The 23164-nt window shown below is 36.5% G+C and overlaps 1 protein-coding gene across 1 annotated transcript; it reads left to right on the top strand.

Moving 5' to 3' along the window:
- Window positions 1-5816: 5816 nt before the first annotated feature.
- Window positions 5817-6877, top strand: LOC126689871 (VQ motif-containing protein 8, chloroplastic-like). Its single transcript, XM_050385040.1, has one exon. The coding sequence runs from the start codon at window positions 5928-5930 to the stop codon at window positions 6561-6563; it is 636 nt and encodes a 211-aa protein (XP_050240997.1). The 5' UTR covers window positions 5817-5927; the 3' UTR covers window positions 6564-6877.
- Window positions 6878-23164: the final 16287 nt, after the last annotated feature.

Here is a 23164-nt window from a genome sequence, read left to right as displayed (position 1 = left end):
GCAAAGAACAATGTGCACAGAGCTCATGGATCAACTAAGCTTCAGTTGACTTTTATTTAGCAAACTGATTAGAAATAAAATCTTACAGATATATAAAATTATCTTTGTTTTATCTTCAATTAATAACATAATGATACTAAGTTTTTTATTTGCTTTTCAAAGTTGAAGGTCTTGATCAACCTATAAATAAAACTTCTGAAAGATTGACTTTTGTTGCTTAGCAACCATACGTTTGAATGAGTCTTTCAGATTTGATCCAAATAAAAAATGTCGGAGTAAATTAGCAAGTTGAATCTTGAAGAGACAAGAATTACAGGGAGGTTTCCCCACACGATTAGAGATCATTTTTTATACATTAAGGCAGGGTAGGAGAAATGAGATACGAAATTGTACTATTTGGACTTTGGATAGAGGGAGATCGACCTTTCTTCCCCTCCCTTCTCCTTTCCTTTCATCTCCTTAGTCCAAGGGAATTAGTGTTTGACCACTTTTGTGATATGAAAAACACAAAACAAGAAAACAAAAACAAGTGTTTAATTACCACGTATGTCAAACTTGGATCAAGCCTTAGCACATTGTAAGCTTTGTTTGTTATGAAGCTTTAAGCAATGTTGACCCGCACTGCCCTTTTGTCCACTCTTTCACTCCTCACCTTTGCTTTCTTTGGTTCTAAGCTTATGCATTGTTCAACCTAACTGCATATATTCATGTCAAATTATATATATATATATATATATATATATATGAAAAAATTTAGTTACAAAATTAGTTGTAACCTAAGTCTACAATCTTACTCAATATATTTTTATTAGAGGTGAATTTTGAGAATTTCATCATTGGATTGCATCTTCTTATATCCTTCATACTTATAAAAATTTCAAGAAAATTAAATATCAATAACTATGCTATCAATAAATTGTTTTAATTGTTAGTTTTTGCAGTTTAAAATTATGCTTAAAATATAAGCTTATAGACCATAAAATAATTATTATCCGATTGACACAAAATTTCACATGTGTAATGAGAGTGTAAAGAATATGCAATTCAACGATTAGATTTTCAAAATATATAGTAATGTTTATTTTATTGAGTAAGGTTGTAGTCTTAAGTTACAACCAATTTTGTAATTAAACTTTGTCCATATATATATATATATATATATATATATATATATTCAAGTAGTGCATCACATGTATTTCCCCAACTCTTTACAAGTTCAATTTGGATTTATCAATTAATCAAATCCAACATACATGTGGCTTCTTCCCAAAAATAACAACAACAAAATTACGAGTGGCTTATCTAATATCTATGCATTCACCTTAAATGTGATCCCTATAATTGGTTACGCACAATTCAAAACATAAACTGCACATTACAAATTTACAGCATGAGCTTTTCTCGCCTGTGTTTAGTAAAGTCAAGCTGGCATGTTTCAACTTTCAAGCCACAAGTGGCACAAGTAGCGAACTGTTTAACAGCCTAGTTGCTACATAATTGCATCAATAACTAAAATTTAGAAAATTATTAAAAAAAAATTAAATCCAAATTAATTGCACCATTTAAGTTGGGTGAATTCTTCTAAAAAAAATATGGTGAATTGACATAAAATTTAACCTTTATGTTAAATCAGTCATTCCTTCTATTGTTTTCTATAAAAACTACTAAGTCTAATTCAAAGACTTCCATTGTGAATAGTGGCAGTTTCATGTAAGGCAATGGCCAAAAGAACCAAACTTATTCTAATTCTAGTGTGCTCAAAGGCTCTTCTATTTTTTTTATAAAACAAAATTTTTCACCAAAAATTTAGGAGAGTGATGAATATTTAAAAGGTTAATTAAAAAAAAAAATACCTTTCTTAAAGAGGAGATGGTGTATAGTAAGATAAAATTAGAGGACATAAATGGAGTTGTGGAAAGAACTTGGAAAAGAGAGATTTATGAGAAAAAAAATAGATTATAGGAGATTAAATCAAACATATGAGATTAGTTCAAATAAAAGGAAAATACAATGAAAAATACAAAGTAATAATTAAATTAAAAAATATCAAAGGAAATGTACCTTTTTAGATGAAGAGATGATGATGAATTGAAAAAAGAAATTGAGGAAATTGAAGTCATTGTGCAAAAAAAGTAAAAACTAAAATGTGAAATATATATACAAATAGAGCAAGGATTTTAAAACTCGTAGTAGCTTATAGCTTTTTTTTTTTTTTCGTTTTTGGATCATATGTGGGACTAAGAAATTTGAATTCAAATAAAATAGGTGAAAGAAGTTAGGGAGCTGTTTTTTTGTTTTTTTTTTTTTTTTTTTTTTTTTTTTTTTTTTTTTTTTTTTAATAAAAAGATTCCTCTTTTTTGTTTAGATGAGGGACTAAAAAATTGAATTCAATTAAAAGGCAATCAACATGTGTATGTTGGATTATTATATAGAGATATAGAGAAAAGATTGAGATAAGGATAAGGATAAGAAATTTTTTTATTATTATTATTATTTTAAAAAAGAAGTAGCAGGATAAGGCCAAGTATTTGAATTTAGGCAAATATCCAAAATTGACCCTCTAACTTTCAGCATTTTTCATTTCAATCCTTTAACTTTTAGTTTTGTCATTTCAATCTTCTAACTTTCAATTTGTTGTCAATTCGGTACTCCGTTAGACCTTAGTTATCTACTACCGTTAAGTGAGCCAAAACGATACTGTTTTGATTTTTTTTTTTTTTTTTTTTTGTAATTAAAAAAAATTAAGAAAACTATTATTATAAAAAAAAATCATTTTTTTCTCATTTTCTCTCTCATTGGACTCTCTCTCTCTCTCTCTCTCAGTGTTGTGGTGCAAGGCCTCATCGCCACCACTGGCCTCCACCCACAACCTCCTTGCCACCACTGGCATTCACCTTTCCATCTCTCTCTCTTCATCACTCACTCCACCAAAATCTAAAACCCAAAGTCTCATACCCCCTCTCCACCAAAATCTAAAAGAAAAGAAAATAATCTCACACCCTCTTCCCCATAATCTCAAACCCAGACTTCATACCCAAAATGCCATGATCATCTCCTTCACAATCTAGGTAGTATTGACCATAGCCCTAAACTATGAATTTTGGGGGAAGAAGGGAAAGTCCGTCTGGGTCGGTAGTGGCAAGAAAAGCGAGAAGAAAGATAGAGTGAACAAACCGGGAAGAGCAGGCATGGCACAAGAGGCAATAGGTTTGGGCATTTTCTCGACCTCGACGAGGCACATCCGGTAGTTTCTGGCGATGGAGAGGTGACTATGGTAGTAGAATCGAGGGATATCAACGCTACCAATTTCGCAGGCCCTTTGGGACTTTCACGGAGTACCCATCGACGAACACTTTGATCGCATCTTTTGGGTTGGGGAAATGGACTCGGGCACTGGCCACAGAGGACTGGGGCAACGGAGGAGGGGGATATGGAGTTGGGTGGTGGCCGGCAGTGGTGGTGAGGCCTTGCACCATGGCACTGTGAGAGAGAGATAGAGAATGAGAAAGCGAGAGAGTCTAACAAGAGAGAAAATGAGAAAAAAATGTTTTTTTTTTTAATAATAGTTTTCTTAATTTTTTTTAATTACAAAGATTAAAAATAAAAAATAAAATAAAATAAAGCCAAAACGACCTCGTTTTGGCTCACTTAACAGCAGTAGGTAATTGAGGTCTAACGAAGTATCAAATTGATAACAATTAAAAGTTATAGAACTGAAATGACAAAACTGAAAGTTAAAGGACTGAAATGAAAAAAATACTGAAAGTTAAAGAGTCAGTTTTGGATTTTTACCTTGAATTTAAATAGAACACAGATTTTGAATTGGAATGGATCGTGAGGTTTTTTTTAACCTTTTTTTTTAATTTATTTATGGATTTGAACGTATATTTGAAAATTGAAAGTGATGTAGTAGGGTTAGTGAGTTTTATTTTAGGGAGAAGCTTGTGTCCAGTGGCCAGTTTCATTGGACACGCTAGGATACAGACATGTGTCCAATGGAACTGGCCACTGGACACAAGCTCAACCCTTTATTTTATGTATTTGTCTCCAAGTTTTGTCACTACTTAAACTTAGGGTGTAGGGAGATTTTTGAACTACATAAAAATCCAATCCAAAGAAGGAAATCCTATTATAAATACTATAGATATATTATAGTTTAAGGACTAAACTGCAAAGAAGAAGGGGGGAAAAAAAAAAGAAGAAGAAGAAGAGAAAGAGAATGTATTAAAATGAAAATCCACCCCATAAAAGGATGTAATTTGGATTTTAGTCTAAAAATAAAAATATTATGTTCTTCTAATATAATAATTTAAATGACCGTCAAGGTGCCAAGAGCTTCGTACTCAACTTGTTGATATGTGTTGGTGTTTTCAAATGAGACATTCAAGGTTCAAATCATTTTTTCCAATTATCGAATTAAAAAAAAAAAAAAAAAAGAGAGAGAGAGAGAGAGAGAGAGAGAGAGAGAGAGAGGAAGAAATAAGAAAAAGAAGACCGCTAAAATAACTTTTTAGGGCTTTTTACATATATCATTCTTCAACTTTGACATGAGGTCAATTTAGCCCTTTATAATTTCCATTTGAGCAGTTAATTCCTTGAACTTTAAATTTGTGACAAATTAGATATTTTATTGGTATTTTCAATTAATGATTAACAAATTTAATCACATATTTTGCAACTAATTAATCTGCCACATCATTTATAAGTTTGAAAATGACATTATTACGGTACACATATCATGTGATTATATCCATTAGGTTTTTTGTAAAATATACTGACACGTGTGATTTGTCACAAAAATAAAGTCTAGAAAATTAGTGTGTTTGGAAAAAGCTTTTTTGATTTTTACCTTTGCTTTTTGTCACGCATTTAATACAAAAGTTACTAAAAGTTATATCTTTTGATAAATATTTTGCAAATTCGTTTGCCTACAACCTTTTTATTTAGCTTTTATCTTGGGAAAATTATTAGTTTGCATAAATATGTAGTACTATATAAAGTGTATATTGTAGACAAAAATGTGGCTAACATTTGTCACTTTGGGAAAAAGTGACTAACATTTGCCACATTTTTTCTTACCGTGTACACTTTATAAGATACTATTCATGTAAACAAATACTTGTCTTTTATCTTTTAGTTTTTATGTAAAATATTTTAGAACTTTATTTTTTAAAATTATAAATATACTTTTAACATATTTTGAGCCAAAAAAAAATCATCAAAAAACTAAATAAATTAATTTAAACGCACACGCAAATAAGTTATTCCGAAACGCATTTGTTCTAATCTCAATCTAAAGGCAACATTGACAATTATATCAAAGTAGAATGATGGTATTTGAAAAACTCCAAAAGTTTATAAAACTAGTATAATTTACAAATTACAACATCCATGACGTCTCTCTTCTTTTTCTTTTTCTTATTTATGGAGCCATGACGTCTCCTAAAAAGCTATATATCAAACATTATAGTTTTTAGACTATAGTTAACTTATCTTTTATTTTGAGAAGACTATAGTTAACTTATCTATATTTCTATACTACTACAGCTGAACCAATTGCGAGGTTGCCGGCAAGCCGACGATGACGCCCAAGTGAAAGCGTCTTAACACCTACTTTCCATTAAACCCTAAGATTTTATATCATCCCCTTTTATTTTATATACAATATATTACACATAAAAATATGTATTATATATCTATGTATGTAGTCAACGGTCAGAATTGCTGGCTATAATAATCTTTTTTATTCAATCCTTTCCCTCTCCAGTCTCCAATCCCAACAAATCTCCTATTTATGCTCCTATCTCTCTTTTCCTTCTTCTAACCCCAACAAACTCTCTCTCTCTCTCTCTATATATATATATATATATATATAACACAACCCTTTTTTGCTTTTTCCATATTTTGGTTCCAAGAAGATCTCAAACATGAGCCCTGCAAAGTTTCATGGTGACCATGAGATTTCAAAGTGGGAGACGATCAAAGGTCCACGTCCATCACCATTGAATATCAACAAGGGGTCCCATGTCATTCAGAAACCATCTTTCTCTTCATCATCATCTTCTTCGGTGGTTTCTGATTGTGTTGGTACCACGATGTTCAGGCAGCAACGAAAGCAACCAGTTATTATATACACTCATTCTCCAAAGATAATCCACACACAAGCTCAGGATTTCATGGCTCTCGTGCAGAAGCTCACGGGTATGTCACAGCCCAATGATGATGATCAAACCCAGAAGAGTGAAAAGTTATTGTCTGCGAAAGGAAATGATCGTAAGGTGATCAAGCCTTTTGGGCATGATGATCGTAATGATTCATCTTCGGCTCCTACTGAAGAAAATTGTGGTGATGTCAAGGCAAGATCGTCATCTTTGTCACCAATTTTTAACCAAACCAATACATATTTTGCTGATATTCCTTTGTTTACCCCGAGTTCAAACAATTTCTTCTGCTCGCCTAGGCCTGTTTATAGATATCCTGATTCTGCATTCGTGTCGCCAAACAAAGGTAACTCGATGTCACCGTCTGTTTTGGAATTTATAAAAGGGCTACCAGAATATTGAGATTGAATATTGGAGGGGCTTAAGTCAGTTTGTTTGCAAATTGCGACATTTCCTTTGCGTTGTTCATAGATTGCTTTTTGTCTTTTATTGTTTTCAGGTTTTTTATTGTATTTTTTGTTTTACGTTTCCAATGTTATAGATTTCGACCATACAGAGGTTAGATAGCATCGAATATGAATTACAAGAGATTTATTTGATTCATTGGCCATCAAAGGGAGGATTGATCTACATATCTCTCCTACCGGTTGGTGTGTGGCATTGGTTTGTTATACATAGAGTGGTGCATGTTTTTGATGATCAAGCTTTCTTGCACATATCTCTCTATTTCTCTTCTTCCTTAGTAAATCTCCATTTCTTGGGATTGGCAGATCCATTGAGAGTATAATTTATGTCTATGCACAAGATAAAATCATACAGCCCCCCGTGGTGCCGCCCCGGTTTGCCGTTGTTAGTGCTACAATTCCCCGGACAAAAGTTGTACAAATTTCACATAGGATTATTACAGTGATGGCAGGTTGTGATTTATTACATCACCTTCACATAGGATTATCAATGACATTAACTTTATTGTAAACTAATAATAATTTGCCACGTCAACCGTTTTGTGAAATTTGATTTGGCCTTAAACTTACGGTTGTTAGTTTGACTATACAAATGTGTTTTGTGCTTTAAACCATATATTAGGTGAGAACTTCATCAAGCTCAACGCAGTCAGCAAGTCCTTTTAGGTACACCAATACGCCATTATGATCCATGAACTCTGCCTTAGTTCCCAATCTCAATCCTAATGTTTCTGGCGACCAAACGGATGGATGTAAGTTAAAAAGCATTGTTCGATGCAAAATTTATGCTTCACAATAACTTCAAATCTATGTCCCGGTTTAGCTTTGAGACAGTCTCAATGATGCGATTAAACTTTGTGTTGTAAAGTAGTATTAGTTTTGGAATTGGTTGAACGAAAGAGAGTTGACAAATGCGTGATTTTTTAATGCAAGAGTATTGTTACAATCACAAATTATTTTACAATACTTTTATTGTTGTATTCAATTGTTACTAGTTTTATCTGGATCAATCACTAATATCATTTTTTTACTTACTAATAATTACTCACCACATCAACAGTTTATAAAAAAGTTTAAGACTCTAGCATTTTCGTTAATGCAAACTCGAGCTGTAGTTCGTGAAATTAAGAGTCTTTCGAGGCTATGCAACAAACAACAAATTACTTAGATGCTCTGCCTAACTAGAGAAAAAGTAAACTCAAGGCTAAAGAAAACTAAATTGTAGGAAATATTAAAGTTCAGCAGGAAGCTTATGTTCATTAATATAATCAAATGAGTATAACAATGTGAGAACCTAGTCCTAAAAATGACGGGGCGATCAAGTCTTCATAGTGATTACTCAACCAACAGTGTAATACCCCCTAGATTGAGTGTTTTACAAGTGGAATTTCCACTTATTTTAATTAAAAGAAAAAAAAAGTTCAAAAAATCTTATTAAATACCTCTTTTTTGAATAATGATGGTGAACTAGGAATTGAACTCCAGACTCTTCCATAAGAGTTGTCCATGCCAGGAAGACAAAGGTAGCTATGTTTAAGGGTATTGTCGTCCATAGGCTTATGATCGTCCATGAGGATTGTGCCAGGACGACCCTCCACACTTGGAAGAATTCCAGATAAAGTCTATTTACATAAACTAATAGATTGAACCACATGTCATTACTCCAAGGCATGAGTAAGGCCCTAATTGATCACTATATCTTCCTACAGAATACTTAACTGCCGATAGCAGTTATAGAAAATGAAATATAGTAACTCCCATAGCAGTTGTGGAAGTTATCTTTGAACCCTCTAGCTTCCTCAAATATAGGGGAAGTTACAAGTCAAATAACTGCTCTAAGAGCATGCTATATAAAGATCCCATTTGGACCAGATGAAGGTAAGAAAGATATAATTCTCATAAAGTTGGAACTCCAAAATTTGAGAGAAAAACTAACTTAAGCATCGGAAGGTTCTTGACCGGTCCACCTCAGTCACCTTTGATTGTGTTTTCTTTTTAGGCCTTCCAAGTGACTGACTACTAGATCATTGACGCCCGGAGCATTCTGCCTACTGATTTCCTTGTGCATCATCAGTTGGCGCTGTCTGTAGGAAAGATTAAATTTTGTGTTTTGTAGTTTATCTTTCTCCAACAAAAGGTTGTATGGTTCGAACAAGATCAAGGGCCACTAGCCCAGGCCACCAAGAGAGTAGGGATGCATCTAGCAATCCCCACCGAGATCACTAGTCAGTGCCTGTCACACAACCGTCTTCCATCCCACACATACAGTCCATGGCAGCCGCCATGGCGAAGTTAACTCGCCAAAACCAAGAATTGACTAGGGAGATTAATATAAGGAGGCAGCGTCACGAAGGATATGTTGAAAGATAAGCCCAAAGTCAAGAAGAAGGAGGAAATCCTGAGCCCGAGACCCAGTCAAAGGGCATCACTTCATGAAGGGTGCCTCACTTGGAGAAGGAGATGGATCAGATGAGGAAGGTCATGGACGAGATGAGGGAGAACATGAGAAGGGAGAATGCCGTAGAGGATTTAGTTCATCGAACAGACTCCCCTTTCACGGCTTCCATCAATGGTCACCCCTTGCCTCCGAAGTTCAAGATGCCTTCCTTGGATTCGTATGATGGAATGCATGACCCTTTTGATCATATTGCTACTTTCAAGACTACAATGCACCTTCAAGGGGTTCCAAACGAGATTATGTGTAGAGTTTTCCCTACCACCCTTAAAGGCCTAGCGCGAGTGTGGTTCAGCAAGATATACAGTGAGTTCTTTCGAAGAGTTGAGTAAGTTGTTTGTCAATAATTTTATCAGAGGAAAAAGGCACAAATGTTCCTCGTCTAGCCTGCTAACCATAGAGCAAGAAGAGAATGAAAGTTTGTAGTCCTTCATTACTCGTTTCAATAGGAAAGCCCTAACAGTGGACGAAACGAACGATAAGTTATTATTGGCGGACTTCCATAATGGAGTTAACTCTGACTTATTCATCCACAAGCTTTATGAGAAAGAGCCTCAAACTATGGCTAAACTCATCCATTCGGCCCAAAATTTTATGAAAGTAGAAGACGCAATTATAACCAAGAAGAGGAAGAGAGCTAAGAGAATGGAAACTGATCTCCCGCGTCATTCTGAGCAAGGTCCTCGTCCAAAGAAGGGACGGATGGGAGAGAAGAAAGATCGAGATAAAAAGAAGGTAGGCTCGTCGATATGGAGTTAGCAGTATACGCCCTTGAACATGCCGCTTAAACAGGTTCTTATGCAAATCAAGGATGATCCCTCCTTGAAATGGCCGGAAAAAATGAAGGGAGATCCCCCAATAAGCCCAATAGGAATAAGTATTATCGCTTCCACAGAGACCATGGGCATGACATGGACGAATATTTCGATTTGAAGCAGCAAATAGAAAATCTCATTAGACAAGCGAAGTTGAGAAATTTCCTTGGATGAGATCATAAAGATGAGAAGTTGAAGGCAAAGGTAGAAGAACCATCAAGACCTCCACTTGGAGAAATAAGAGTCATCATAGGAGGAACCTCAACAAGGCAATCTTCCAAGTCTAGAAAGACATACCTGAAGGTAGTGCAGAACATCCAACTCTCTAGACGATCACCAAGGACGAGGGAAACGGACGAACAAGCCATCACATTCACGGATGAGGATGTTGAAAGGGTTCACCACCCCCATGACGACGCCATCGTCATCACTTTGCTTATTGCTAATTATATGACTAGAAGGGTGTTGGTGGACAATGGAAGTTCGGCAGACATCTTGTATTATCCTACTTTTCAGCAAATGAGGCTTGGATGAGATCAATTTCGTCTAGTGAATTCGCCCTTGGTAGGGTTTGGAGGAATGAAAATGCAGCCTGTAGACACCATTACGTTACCTGTGGTGGTGAGGGCATACCCACAATAGATAACCAAGGACATGAATTCATCCTCTTATAATGCCATAATCAGAAAGCCAACTTTAAATAGTTGGAAGGCAATCACGTCTACTTACCACTTGTCAGTCAAGTTCCAAATAGAGTATGGGGTAGGACAACAGCAGGGAGATCAGCTAGTAGAAAGAGAATGCTATTTGGCTATGTTGGCCATGGACAAACAGGTTCAAATGATGAACATTGAGGAAAGGAGAGTTGTGGCAGGGCCCACTAAAGCATTAGAGGACATCCCTTTGGACGAGAATAACCTTGAGAGGTATACAAGGGTTAGAGCGGATATGGACAAGAAGACAAAGCAAGATCTTGTCCAGTTCTTAAAGAAGAGTATTGATGTGTTTGCATAGAGTCATGAGGATATGCCACGTATAAAACCTAGTGTCATTACCCACCATCTAAATGTATATCCTTCCTCTAAGCCTGTATGATAGAAAAAAAAAAAAAAGTGTTTGCCCCTGAGAGAGACAATGCCATTAAAGAAGAGGTTCAGAAGTTGACTGTAGAAAAGTTTATTCGAGAGGTTTATTATCCAGATTGGTTGGCCAATGTAGTAATGGTCAGGAAGGCTAATGGCAAATGGAGGATGTGTGTGGACTTCATCAATCTAAACAAAGCCTGTCCTAAGGATTGCTATCTATTGTCGCATATTGATCAATTGGTGGACTCGACTGTAGGTCATAGATTGCTAAGTTTCATGGATGCTTTCTCTGGATACAATCAAATAAGAATGGACGAGGCAGACCAAGAGAAGACATCCTTTATCACCAGTCAAGGCTTGTTTTGTTACAAGGTGATGCCCTTCGGTCTAAAGAACGCAAGGGCAACATAGCAAAGGTTGGTTAACCATATGTTTCGCCCACAAATTGGATGGAATGTAAAAGTCTATGTAGATGATATGCTGGTAAAGATTCTAGATGATGGACGGCCTGTAAGAAACCTTTGATACACTTAGGCAGTACAACATGAAGTTAAATCCCAGCAAGTGCACTTTCAGAGTTTCATCAGGAAAATTCCTTAGATTCATGGTTTCACATAGGGGAATTGAGGCAAATCCTGATAAGATTCTAGCAATACTAGATATGAAGTCTTCACGAAGTATCAAAGAAGTCTAGTTTCTTACCGGACGAGTTGCTACCTTTAACAGGTTTGTCTCTAAAGCTAATGACAAATCTTTACCTTTTTTCAAGGTTCTTAAAAAGGCATTTGAATGGACGGACGAGTGTCAGAAAGCTTTCCATGACCTAAAGACTTACCTCATTATGGCTCCCTTACTGAGTCTGTCTATGCCTGGTGAAGAGTTGTTGTAACAGCCCAGCCCGATAGAAAAAAAAAAAAAAAAAAAAAAAAAAAAAAAGAGGAAGTCATATTTTTTAAGGCCCACATATGCCTCGCCTAACCCATCCTCCCCCACCACATATCTCACAATTCTCTCTTTTCTCTTTTTGGCCAATCACTCTCATTCTTGTTCTTCTTTTCCTTTTAATTTTCACTCAACACAACACACATACACACACTCCTCTCCCTCACTCTCCCACCGGCACACTTCTCATCACCTCCACCATTTTTCTGGCAAGATCACCGGAGAACCCTCAAGAACATCACGCCTTCACATAAGTTATTTGAGGAAAAAGTTTTAATCTCTTTTGATGGGTATAATGTTCTTGTTTGAGGTTATTTTACCCAAGCTTTAATAATGATGTTCTTGAGATTTATGAGCTTCTTGGGTGATATTCTTGTAATTTTGTATATGGATTTTTGATTTAGTGGACTAATTTGATGAGTGGGTTTATGGTTTTACTAGTGGTGGCTAACTAAGTTTTATGAATGGTGAAAATTTAGGAGTTTTGAGGTATATCATGTGAAATAAATGGTGAATATAATTTTTATGATTTATTTGGAGCTAGTAAAGATTTAAATTGTTTGTTTTGAAGGATATTGTGATTTTGGTGTCATGGGTCTCTTAATAATGTTGTGAAAATCTTGTGGAAACTACTCATAAATTATTGAGCTTTTGATGTTAGAGATAATACCTTGAATGATTCATGAGTATAATGGGAGTCTATGTCATGTAAACTGTGAGCTCTTTATGCTTTTACCCTTGGGCTATGACATGTGATTATTTGGTGATTACTCAGCCAAATGTCGTAGTCTTTGTGACATTGGTATCTTGGCACCCCCGTCATTGTGACAAATTGACGTCTTTGTGGCATAATTGATGTCTTCGTGGCATAACTTGATGTCTTTGTGGCATACCTAACGTCTTTATGGTGACTTGTCATGTGGCCTTGGGTTGGGTTTTCAGGTTTTAAAATGGTGTTTTGATAGCTCCCAGTAAATAGTACGTAGTTTCATGTTGGAATACTTTGAAAAAGCTTGGTGCTTCATCTTTTAATCATTCTTGTCATTTTATTAAGAAAAATGGATTTGCTGGATTTTCATGGAAATTCCCAAATTATAACCTGTTTTGTAAATGTCCATTATCATAAAACTTGCATTTCCCCCACCCCCATTAATTATGCTACTTACTGGACTCTATCTCATTCTATTATTTTACAAACTTTTTCAGAGTAGGCAACTATCGTTTTGAGACAACTTTTTGGTGGCTAGCAGTTGTTAGACTAACTGCTGATGGAGGCTGACTTTTGTGATGGAGATATTGATGATGTATAACTTAGAGTAGGCTTGACTCAATTATTTTGTATCTAATAGTGGTTATGACTTTATTTCCACTAATGGGACAAGTTGTTAATATGTAATTATTTATTCAGACCTCCATTCTTTTGTGGCCAAGGGTCATTGTATTTATTGCATAGAGATCTAACTTACCTTGGGAGTATATTTAGTGGAATTATTATGATAATTATTGATGTTGATACTTGATATGATTTATTGATTAAATTGTCAAAAATGAAAAAAAAAAAAAAAAATCTATAGGTACTTGAGACGTCTTTCTCATGCTTTAGACCCTTTGAGGTTTGGGGGCGTGACAGTTGTACTTGTATCTGGCAGTGTCCCCACATGCAGTAAGCTCAGCTTTGGTTAGAGAAGAAGGAAGGGTGTAGAAGCCGATCTACTATACAAGTCGAGCGCTAAGAGGGGCAGAAGAGCAATACCCAATGATGGAAAAACTAGCCTTCGCTTTGGTTACAGCTTCTAGGAAGTTAAGGCATTACTTTCAAGCTCATATCATCAATGTCTTAATAATCATCCATGGAAGAAGGCAATGAACAAGTTAGAGGCTGTAGGACGACTAATCCAATAGGCCATAGAACTCAACAAGTTTGATGTCAGGTACCAACCAAGAAATGTGATTAAGGCACAAATATTGGTAGATTTCATTGCAGAGTTTAGTCCCAATCGAAGTGAGCTAGACGAGGCGGGTGAGGTATGGAAGTAAGTCATCATGGTGGATGGTTCGTCCATGTTATATGCAGGAGGAATTGGAATTATTCTCAAATCCCCAGAAGGGGAAAAATTGAAATACGTAGCCCATCTACAATACCAAACCACCAACAACGAAACTGAATATGAAGATTTCCTCAAAGGATTAGAATTGGCTAAGTCCCTAGGGGCGGAGTCAGTTATCCTCCAAGGGGGTTCACAATTGATCATTAATCAAGTGAATGGAATGTGTGAAGCCAAAGAAAGCCAGATGAAGAAGTATTTAAATAAGGTAAGGCAGCTTGTCAAGAAATTCAAAGAAGCCAGTTTTGTTCAACTCTCGAGGGAGGAAAACATGGAAGCAAATGCTTTGGCGAAAGCAACCCCAATAGGGGAGGCTATGGAAGAGTTTGATAAAGTTCAATACATGCCAAGCATAGACCTACCAGAGGTACAGCAAATTAAAGGAGAAGAAAATTGGATGACTCCAATAGTCGTCTATCTCAAGGATGAAAGGCTTCCAAAGGACAAGGACGAGGCCAGGAAGTTGAGGATCAAAGTTTCCAAGTATGTTCTCATAGACGAGGTGTTGTACAAACGAGGTTTCTCTCAGCCTTACTTAAGGTGCTTAACCCCAGACGAGTCGAACTACGTATTAAGGGAGGTTTATGAAGGTGGGTGTGGTAACCACTCAAAAGCAAGAGCATTGGTTCATAAGGTTGTCCATGCAGGTTATTACTGGCTGACTATTCAAGAAAACACAAAGGCTTATATCAAAGTATGTGACCAATGTCAACGCTTTAGCAATATCCCCAGACAACCAGCAAAGTATCTCACCCCGATGATGGCCCCATGGCCCTTTGCACAATGGGGATTGGATATTTTGGGTCCCTTTCCACTTAGAACCAGACAAATGAAATTTTTAGTGGTTGGAATTGACTACTTCACTAAGTGGCTAGAAGCAGAACCCTTGGCGAAAATCACACAACAGAATTTTAAGAACTTTGTCTAGAAAAATATTGCATGCAGGTTTGGGGTGCCCAGGGTATTGAGATCAGACAACGGATGACAATTTGATAATACACATTTCAAGGATTTCTGTGAGCACTTTGGAATTCAAAATCATTATTCCTCACCCGCCCACCCTCAAGCAAATGGTCAAGTAGAAGTAGCAAACTGATCCTAGTTGAAAATCATCAAGACTCAGCTTGAAGGGGCAAAGGGAGTATGATCTGACGAGCTACTAGGTGTTCTGTGGGCCTATAGGACGATGGTAAGGACCCCCCCACAGGGGAAACTCCTTTCAAGGTAGCTTATGGAAGTGAAGCAGTAATACTTGCAGAAGTGCATATGGCCAATCACAGGGTGATGAAGTATGAAAAGGAGGATAATGAAGAGCAACTCCGCCTTAACCTTGATCTGATAGACGAGGTAAGGATGGACGCGAAGCAAAGGCCAGCAAGGTACAAGAACCTTATGGCCAGACAATATGATGCAATGGTGAAACCCAGGCGCTTTAACATAGGGGATCTCTTCTTGAAAAGGGTCTCATTGGCAACCAGAAACCCAGCTCATGGGAAATTGGGACTAAATTGGGAAGGACCCTACAGGGTGATTAATTGCAAAAGACAAGGGTCGTATTACTTGGAAGCCCTGGAAGGGAGAAAATTGGAGCACCCTTGGAATGTTGAGCACCTAAAAAGGTATTATCAGTAAAATATCAACCTAGACGAGCATTATCTTGGACGAGATCACCCAAGATGTTGTCACCCTGGACAAGCCAAAGTTTTTCTGTTGCATGTATTGTTAACATTATATGTTATGTTTTAACTCCTTAAGGATGTATTAGTTTTAAACTAACTATGGACGAAGTCATGAACTTAGATGTTTGTATTTATAATTCCCTAAAAGGCACTAGCTTCTAAGCATGTGCCATACTTGTGGACGAGGTTTATATTATGAATGTGGATTGGATTTTCAAATACATGTGATATATAAATCTTATCTCCATAATTTCACCCACAAGAAAGGCTAAAGCTTAAAGACGTATAAAAATCTCTGGATGCAGGGATGTAACATCTATAAACTTTCCTCAAAATAAGGATAAAGCAAAGAGAAACAAGCTCAAGGCATATTCATCCAAACAATGGACGAAGTAGAGCTTTAAACTTGTGTCCAGCCCATGGGTAGGGAAATGAGTGCACAAAAATATTTAAAGTCCATAGGACGAGAAGCCAGCTAAAACAATCCAATCTTTGGACGAGTGAAAAGTTATGCCTTAAAAGTAAACTTATGGACAAGAAATGGAACCAACGGCCAAGCCTAAGGACGAGTAAAGCTGGAAAAACCAGTGCCATTCACAAGACAAGTTATACATAATTCAAAGAGTGGTAAAGGATATTAAACATGAAGGAATCCTCGTCATAGACGAGCCATGCTTAGACCAATAAACTGGATGATAAAAAACGGTCGTCCATGCAACATGTTTAATAGTAAAATGAAAGAGTAATGAAAATAAAACATTCATTCACAAAGTTTAAAAAGGGTAGACGACCACCATCCAAAAACCCTTATAAAATAAAAAAGCCTGAAAGGCAATTGTTTGAAAGCTCGTCCCAAGTGATGTAGACAAGTGAAATGTACTTAACATAATTTTAAATGGTCCTAAACAATGGACCTCATAAAAAAATACAAAGATAGGGAAACTAAAACTAAAGTTCACTGTGGGGGATCATTTTCAACGTCTTAGGCAAGTTGAGTAGTGGCATCGTCTTCAATATTGATGTCCTTGGAGCTGGTCTGAATGAAAGAGCTTACAGCAGTAGCAAGGTTAAGTTTGATGGAGCTAAAGTCAACTTCAGGGAAGTTTTCTATAGCGTCCATTCAAAAATCCTCAAAACTCGCTGCATAATTGGTGTCCAGCAAATTAGTGAACTGTTTGAATGCTCTAAACTCCACTACTGCGTCTTCTTTTGCTTTGGTAAGAAGGGTATTCAACTCATCATTTTTCTTTTGAAGGTGGTCAAGACGAGTATCATTCTCAACCACATCAACCCTTAGCTCTTCAATCAGATTTTGCAGCTCCTTGGCCTCGTCTTTAGCTTTGGCTGCCACCTTAGCCCAACCCTTGCAGTCGTCCTTAATTTCTTGGATCCTCTTCTCAAGCAGGATCCTCGTCTTGTCCATCTCCGTGGCTTGCCTAGACGTAGCTATGAACTTGGACATGGCCTACACAAGTGATTAAAGAGTTAGCAAAAAAAAAAAATATATATATATATATATATATGCATGCTACTATATACATGCTACTAAAACAGGATGAGGTAAAAGAAATTACCTTGAAAAGATCATGAACACTAGAGTGCTCAAACTCTTTCAAGGACATGTCATAGCACGCAGCCACGTCCTCTCCAGTTACAGCCTTTTCAAACCTCTCCCAAGCTAAGTCTTTATTCTCCAGAAGGTTCATAGGGACCCTCTGGGGAGGTTGGGACGAGGTAGGAGTAGTGGTCTTGGTAGGAGTGACATCAATAGGGATGGACGAGTTAACATTAACAACTTGGATGGACGGTTGGAAGGAAGGAAGATTAGGCCTAGCAATCTTAGGCCTGGAAAATTTGTGCTTCGCATTCTTTCCTTGATGTCTGGAAAGGTTTCCCAAGTCCAGTGCCTTGGGCAAAGTTTTTCTCTTATCTCAAGTAGAAAGATGAGGTTGGGATTGAGCCTCAGGCCTGGTTGCCCCATCCACAACCTCCTTCCCTTTATTCTCTTTCATAGTTGCCATCCCTAAAAGAAAAACATAAAATGTTGGTTAAAAACGTAAGTCAAATAAGTACTTAGGAAAATTTTAAAGTATATATATATATATATATATATATATATATATATATAAAAAGAAGAAGAAAAAGAAGAAGAGAAAGGGAGACTCACGTCTGCGAATAGTAAGCTCGTGGGTAAGGGCTTCAATGGACGGCTCAGGACCAAGTCCCCACTTGGCTAGATGCTAAAGGGTCACCAACAAGTGGAAACTCCTATTAGTGTGTAGACAAGCCCTGTGGATGCGGTCACGGTGAAATTTACTTAAAGAATGTCCTCCAACAGCTACATAAAAAAAAAATAAAAAATAAAAAGAGAGAAAATAAGGTTAGATAAGGAAAAGATTAAAAAAAAAAAAAAAAAAAAAAAGGAAAGAAAAAAAGCAAAACATAACATACCTTCAGGACGAAGGTTGCCTAACTCTCCAGTGTATGGGGCAAATGTATCCCTGCCAACCTCAACAGGGTGTCCAGACCAAAAACCGGAGACAAAGAAAAACTCCATCTTCCAGTTTCTGTCAGATGTAACCAATGACTTAATTAATCTACAGTCATTACCCTTGGCTGTAAATTGATAAAAGCCTAGGGATTGATTGATCTCAAAGGGTTTGTAACAATAGAGGAACTCGTCTATAGTGAAAGGACAATCTCCTTCGAATACTTCTCTCCACAAAACTTACATAGAGACAATTAGTCTCCATGCGTTAGGGTTAAGCTGACACACTCCTAAACCCCACCTAGTAAGTAACTCTCTAGCAAAGGCATTTAAAGATAACCTAAGTCCCCCTAGAAGGTAAGCTTCATAGATGCCTATCCCAAAACGGGGTTGGCAGCACCACTCTCCACAGATGGCTAACCTAGGGTTGAGGTCGTTTGGGATCTAGTACCAACTCTTAAGTGCAGTAAGCCTCCTTTCATCTGTTTTGGAAAAAATACCTACAGCACAACTGTATACGATTTCTACTTCGTCTGCAGGAGGAGACGAAGGAATACTCGTCGAGTTGCCAACCCCAGAAGCTGCCCTCATCCTAAGATGTTCTTGAAGAATGTCAAGAGGAACTCCAGGAACACCAAAGGTATATTCCTCGTCTGAGGTGTTACCACTACTACTACTATTACTGCTAGAGCCACTATAATTGGTGTCATCATGGTATTCATCTATGGCTTTATCTACACTATTACTAGATAAGGAGACGACAACTTCAGACATGTTAAAATTTGAAAGAAAAGCTAAGAATGAGGATGAGGAGAATACCTGGCTCTAGATGGAGGAGAACTAAGGACGAGGAAACACTTCTAGACGAGGTGCTAAGAAAACAAATGTCAAAGAAGAGAATCTCATAAATGCGAGGGGTAGGAGAGGGATTCTACTATTTATAGGCAGTGGAATTTGGCATCTGAAATGACGTGACCAATCAAGAGATGACACGGGGCAAATTCCTTGAAGAAATAAATCGACGTGATTAATCACCAGTAAGATCATGACACATGGCATACCTCACCCCTAATATAAGGGCACACGTCCCAAGAAGTAGTGCTAGGCTATATATTACCTTAGATGACCCATGGACAAGGGGGCAACTGATGGTGAACTAGGAATTGAACTCCAGACTCATCCATAAGAATCATCCATGCCAGGAAGACAAAAGTAGCTATGTTGAAGGGTATTGTTGTCCATAGGCTTATGATCATCCATGAGGATTGTGCCAGGACGACCCTTCACACTTGGAAGAATTCCAGATAAAGTCTATTTACATAAACTAATAGATTGAACCATGTGTCATTACTCCAAGGCATGAGTAAGGCCCCTGTTGATCACTATATCTTCCTACAGAATACTTAACTGCCAATAGCAGTTATAGAAAATGAAATATAGTAACTCCTATAGCAGTTGTGGAAGTTATCTTTGAACCCTCTGGCTTCCTCAAATATAGGGGAAGTTACAAGTTAAATAACCACTCCAAGAGCATGCTATATAAAGACCCATTCGAACTAGATGAAGGTAAGAAAGATATAATTCCCATAAAGTTGGAACTCTAGAATTTGAGAGAAAAACTAACTTAAGCATTGGAGGGTTCTTGGCTGGTCCACCCTTGTCACCTTTGATTGTGTTTTCTTTTCAGGCCTTCCAAGTGACTGACTACTAGATCATTAACGCCTAGAGTATTCAGCCTACTGATTTCCTTGTGCATCATCAAATAACAATGAAATTTATATCATTGTTCAAGAAATTGTCTAAAATTTAAAAAAAAAAAATTACATGACTTTTGATCCTTCTTACATTCTAGAAAAAAAAAAAATAATACATCGTTTATTTTTCTAGTTACAATTTAAAAAACTAAAATTATATGGCTTGTTTTCCTAATTGCAATCTATAAAAATGAAACTAACACTAGTAAATAACTAGTCCAATTATAACTCAAAGCATCTAAATTTGGAAGTTATGTTACGAAATGAGAAGGTGTTAAACACCCATTTCACTTGATTCAAAGGATGATCTTCTAAAAATGAATGGATATATCATGTTATGCACAAAACATATACTCCTTCATATCATTATCATGTATATCACGTATCATTGCTAAATAAAGTTTATGCTCATCATATGATCACCAAAATATTTTTGCAGCATATATATTAAATCCATAGCCTGTTCATAATATGACCCTAACCTATGCATTCATCACATATCTCATGCAGCCGCCGCACATGTACAAAAACATGTATGTGGCTTAATTATCTCCATTATATACACGTAGCAACACCATGCTTTTATCAAAAGACCAAGGGTATTTCCTTGTCCATCTGGTCCTAAAATGAAAAGAGCTAGCTAGGAATGTATGTGTATCATCACCTAGCTAGGTCCTACACTCAGAACTTCATTATTTGTCGGCTTTCATCTAGAAATCATAGCAGCTTTGATCCATTAAAAAGTTTTGGTTCGCCCGAGCAATCATCATTAATTCCCCCTAATGTTTGTGTCAGCTACTACGTACGTACTTACGCTCCCTTCTTCTCAGTGACAACTGAGAATTCCTTCCTAACCTCCACCCATCTTTTCGTTGTTGTGTTGTTCATATTCTTCATTGGACTTTGTTGGGAAATTTAGACCCCGATTGATAAAATTAACAAGTTTTAAATCAAAGTTGTTAATTAGATTTATTATTAATAAAACTTGTTAAAACAAACAGACATCAATATCATGTCAAAATCATGCAACGGAAAAATAAATAAGACAAGATACAATGACCCAGAAAAACCAATAAAACAAACTAGTTTCACAGTAAAAAAAACCTGGGGGAAAACCTTCCTGAAAAACAATCCACTATAGTAAAGAGAAGTTTCAGATCTAGTACAAAACATTTGTCCCTAGACTCTACAATTCTCGTAGATGAACTCACAGCAGAAACCTTCTACTGCTTCAGAACCTCTAAACTCTTCAATATATGAACGCCATCCTTTTTGTTGCACGGATCCCAGTACATGACTCACTCACTAACTTGAAAAAGATTGTTGGCTGCAAAGTTCTTTACTTCATCAACAATGAAGATCAAGAAGCACTTGGTTACAAAACCTAAGGCGCAAAGACGCAGTAGCTTTTTTTAGAGAGAATAAGGCATCGATCACCTTTTGCATATGTTCTCCTTGTATTCTCTTATGTGACGGCCTCTAAAATAAGCCTTATATAGGTCTAGGGTTGTGAGAAAAAAAACCCTACACAAATATATAAGCTTGGGCCAAAAATCAGATTTGGAAATCTGAATTCCCATAACCTCGATCGATCGGGAGGTGTCGAGGAGGTGTCGAGCTTTAAATTTTGACAGATACAACTATCGAGAAGCTATCGAGGAGCTGTCAAGGAGACAAGAGCTTTCTCGATCGATCCACCAGCTATCGAGAGGTGTCGAGATTGCGATAACAATCAACTGAAGAGCTCGATAGATAGCGTAGCTGTTGAGAGGTGTCGAGAAGCTATCGAGTTATCTATTTGTAGGTGTTGAGCTATCTGTCTAGCTTTAATGAACAGCTTTTCTTCACTTGTTTTTTGGTCCAATCTTCATGGCTTTAATACTAGACTTGAACAACATGTTTCTTGAAGTATTAAACACATCCTACATCTACCCAAATACAAGTAAAGTGCGTTTTGTCAAAGGATTAGCCAATTACACAAAATATGTCCTTAACAAACTTTATGGAGCCTAATTGTGTTTAATCTAGATGATAATTCAACCCGAAATAATGTTACATGATTTTTAATGGGAAATTTCTGAGACCTAGTCCATGGAGCGGAGGCCCAAGCCATAGTTTTTTGAGAGAAAGAAAAACAATACTGCCGCACTTGTATTTTTTCCTTGATAATAGTGCAATCCTGCAACTCTGTAGACATAGGCAAATTATCAAACCACATAAATATTGTCTTGTGCATGTGATTATTTTTCTTTGGCATGTGTTTTCTCTATTTTGTTTCTCACAGGTTTGGAAATTTCATGTTAAACTCCCTACATTCTCAATCCAAGACCCACCTAAAACCTAGGGCTGATCATAAGGCTTCTTCGATGCAAGCAAGACATAACCCCTGAACCTTGAGTGCTTTTAGGGTTTGAGAAGTATGACATAATTAAAGACATTCTATATATGCATACTTAGATTTTGCAAAATAAACTACAATATTCCTACCTCACTTATGTAAATAAGTAAATAAATTACAAAAAAATAAGCCCACCCCATCTCACACAAAGGGTGGGTATGCAAAGTCTCTCTCTCAATCATTACTCACTACATAGTCTACACCAAGATATATTTATTGCCTTGAGATTTTTCTTTTTTCAACTTTTTAGCCTTTTAATCTTGTACTTTTTATTCTATTAACTTTTACATCTCACGTAGATGTTATAATTTCATGATTACACTAGAGAGTAAATCAATTATATTCAAGAATTAAGCCCTTTTAGATATACACTACTATAAGTTTCTTCAAGACCTTCTCTCCTCTCTCTATGTATGTGTGTTAAAAATATTTAGCATTCTCAAAAAAAAAAAAAAAAAAAAAAAATAGTGAGTAAATCCCACATTGGAAAATGAGTGTGAGTTAAAAAGGTTTAAAGTCTGTGTTGGATATTCAAGAGTTAGACCCTTTTAGACATACACCACTATAAGTTTCTTTAAGACCTTCTCCCTTCTCCCTTCTCCCTGTGTGTGTTAAAAATATTTAGTATTCTAAAAATAAAAAATTATATTTGTTTACCTATCAAAAAAAATGTAATTGTTTAGTTCTTAATTTCTAATTATGTAGATGAACATGGGCTGGGATATATTTTCCAAAATGCACGTAATCAGGTCAAAGTTTTAGCCCATAAAATCCAAAAACGCCATCCCCCAACCCAAAAACGTGATGAATTGAGAAGT

The sequence above is a fragment of the Quercus robur genome, chromosome 1 (assembly GCF_932294415.1).
Source record: "Quercus robur chromosome 1, dhQueRobu3.1, whole genome shotgun sequence".
Lineage (NCBI taxonomy): Eukaryota > Viridiplantae > Streptophyta > Magnoliopsida > Fagales > Fagaceae > Quercus > Quercus robur.
Note: the sequence above shows the minus strand (reverse complement) of the source record. Positions and strands in the feature narration are given on the sequence as shown.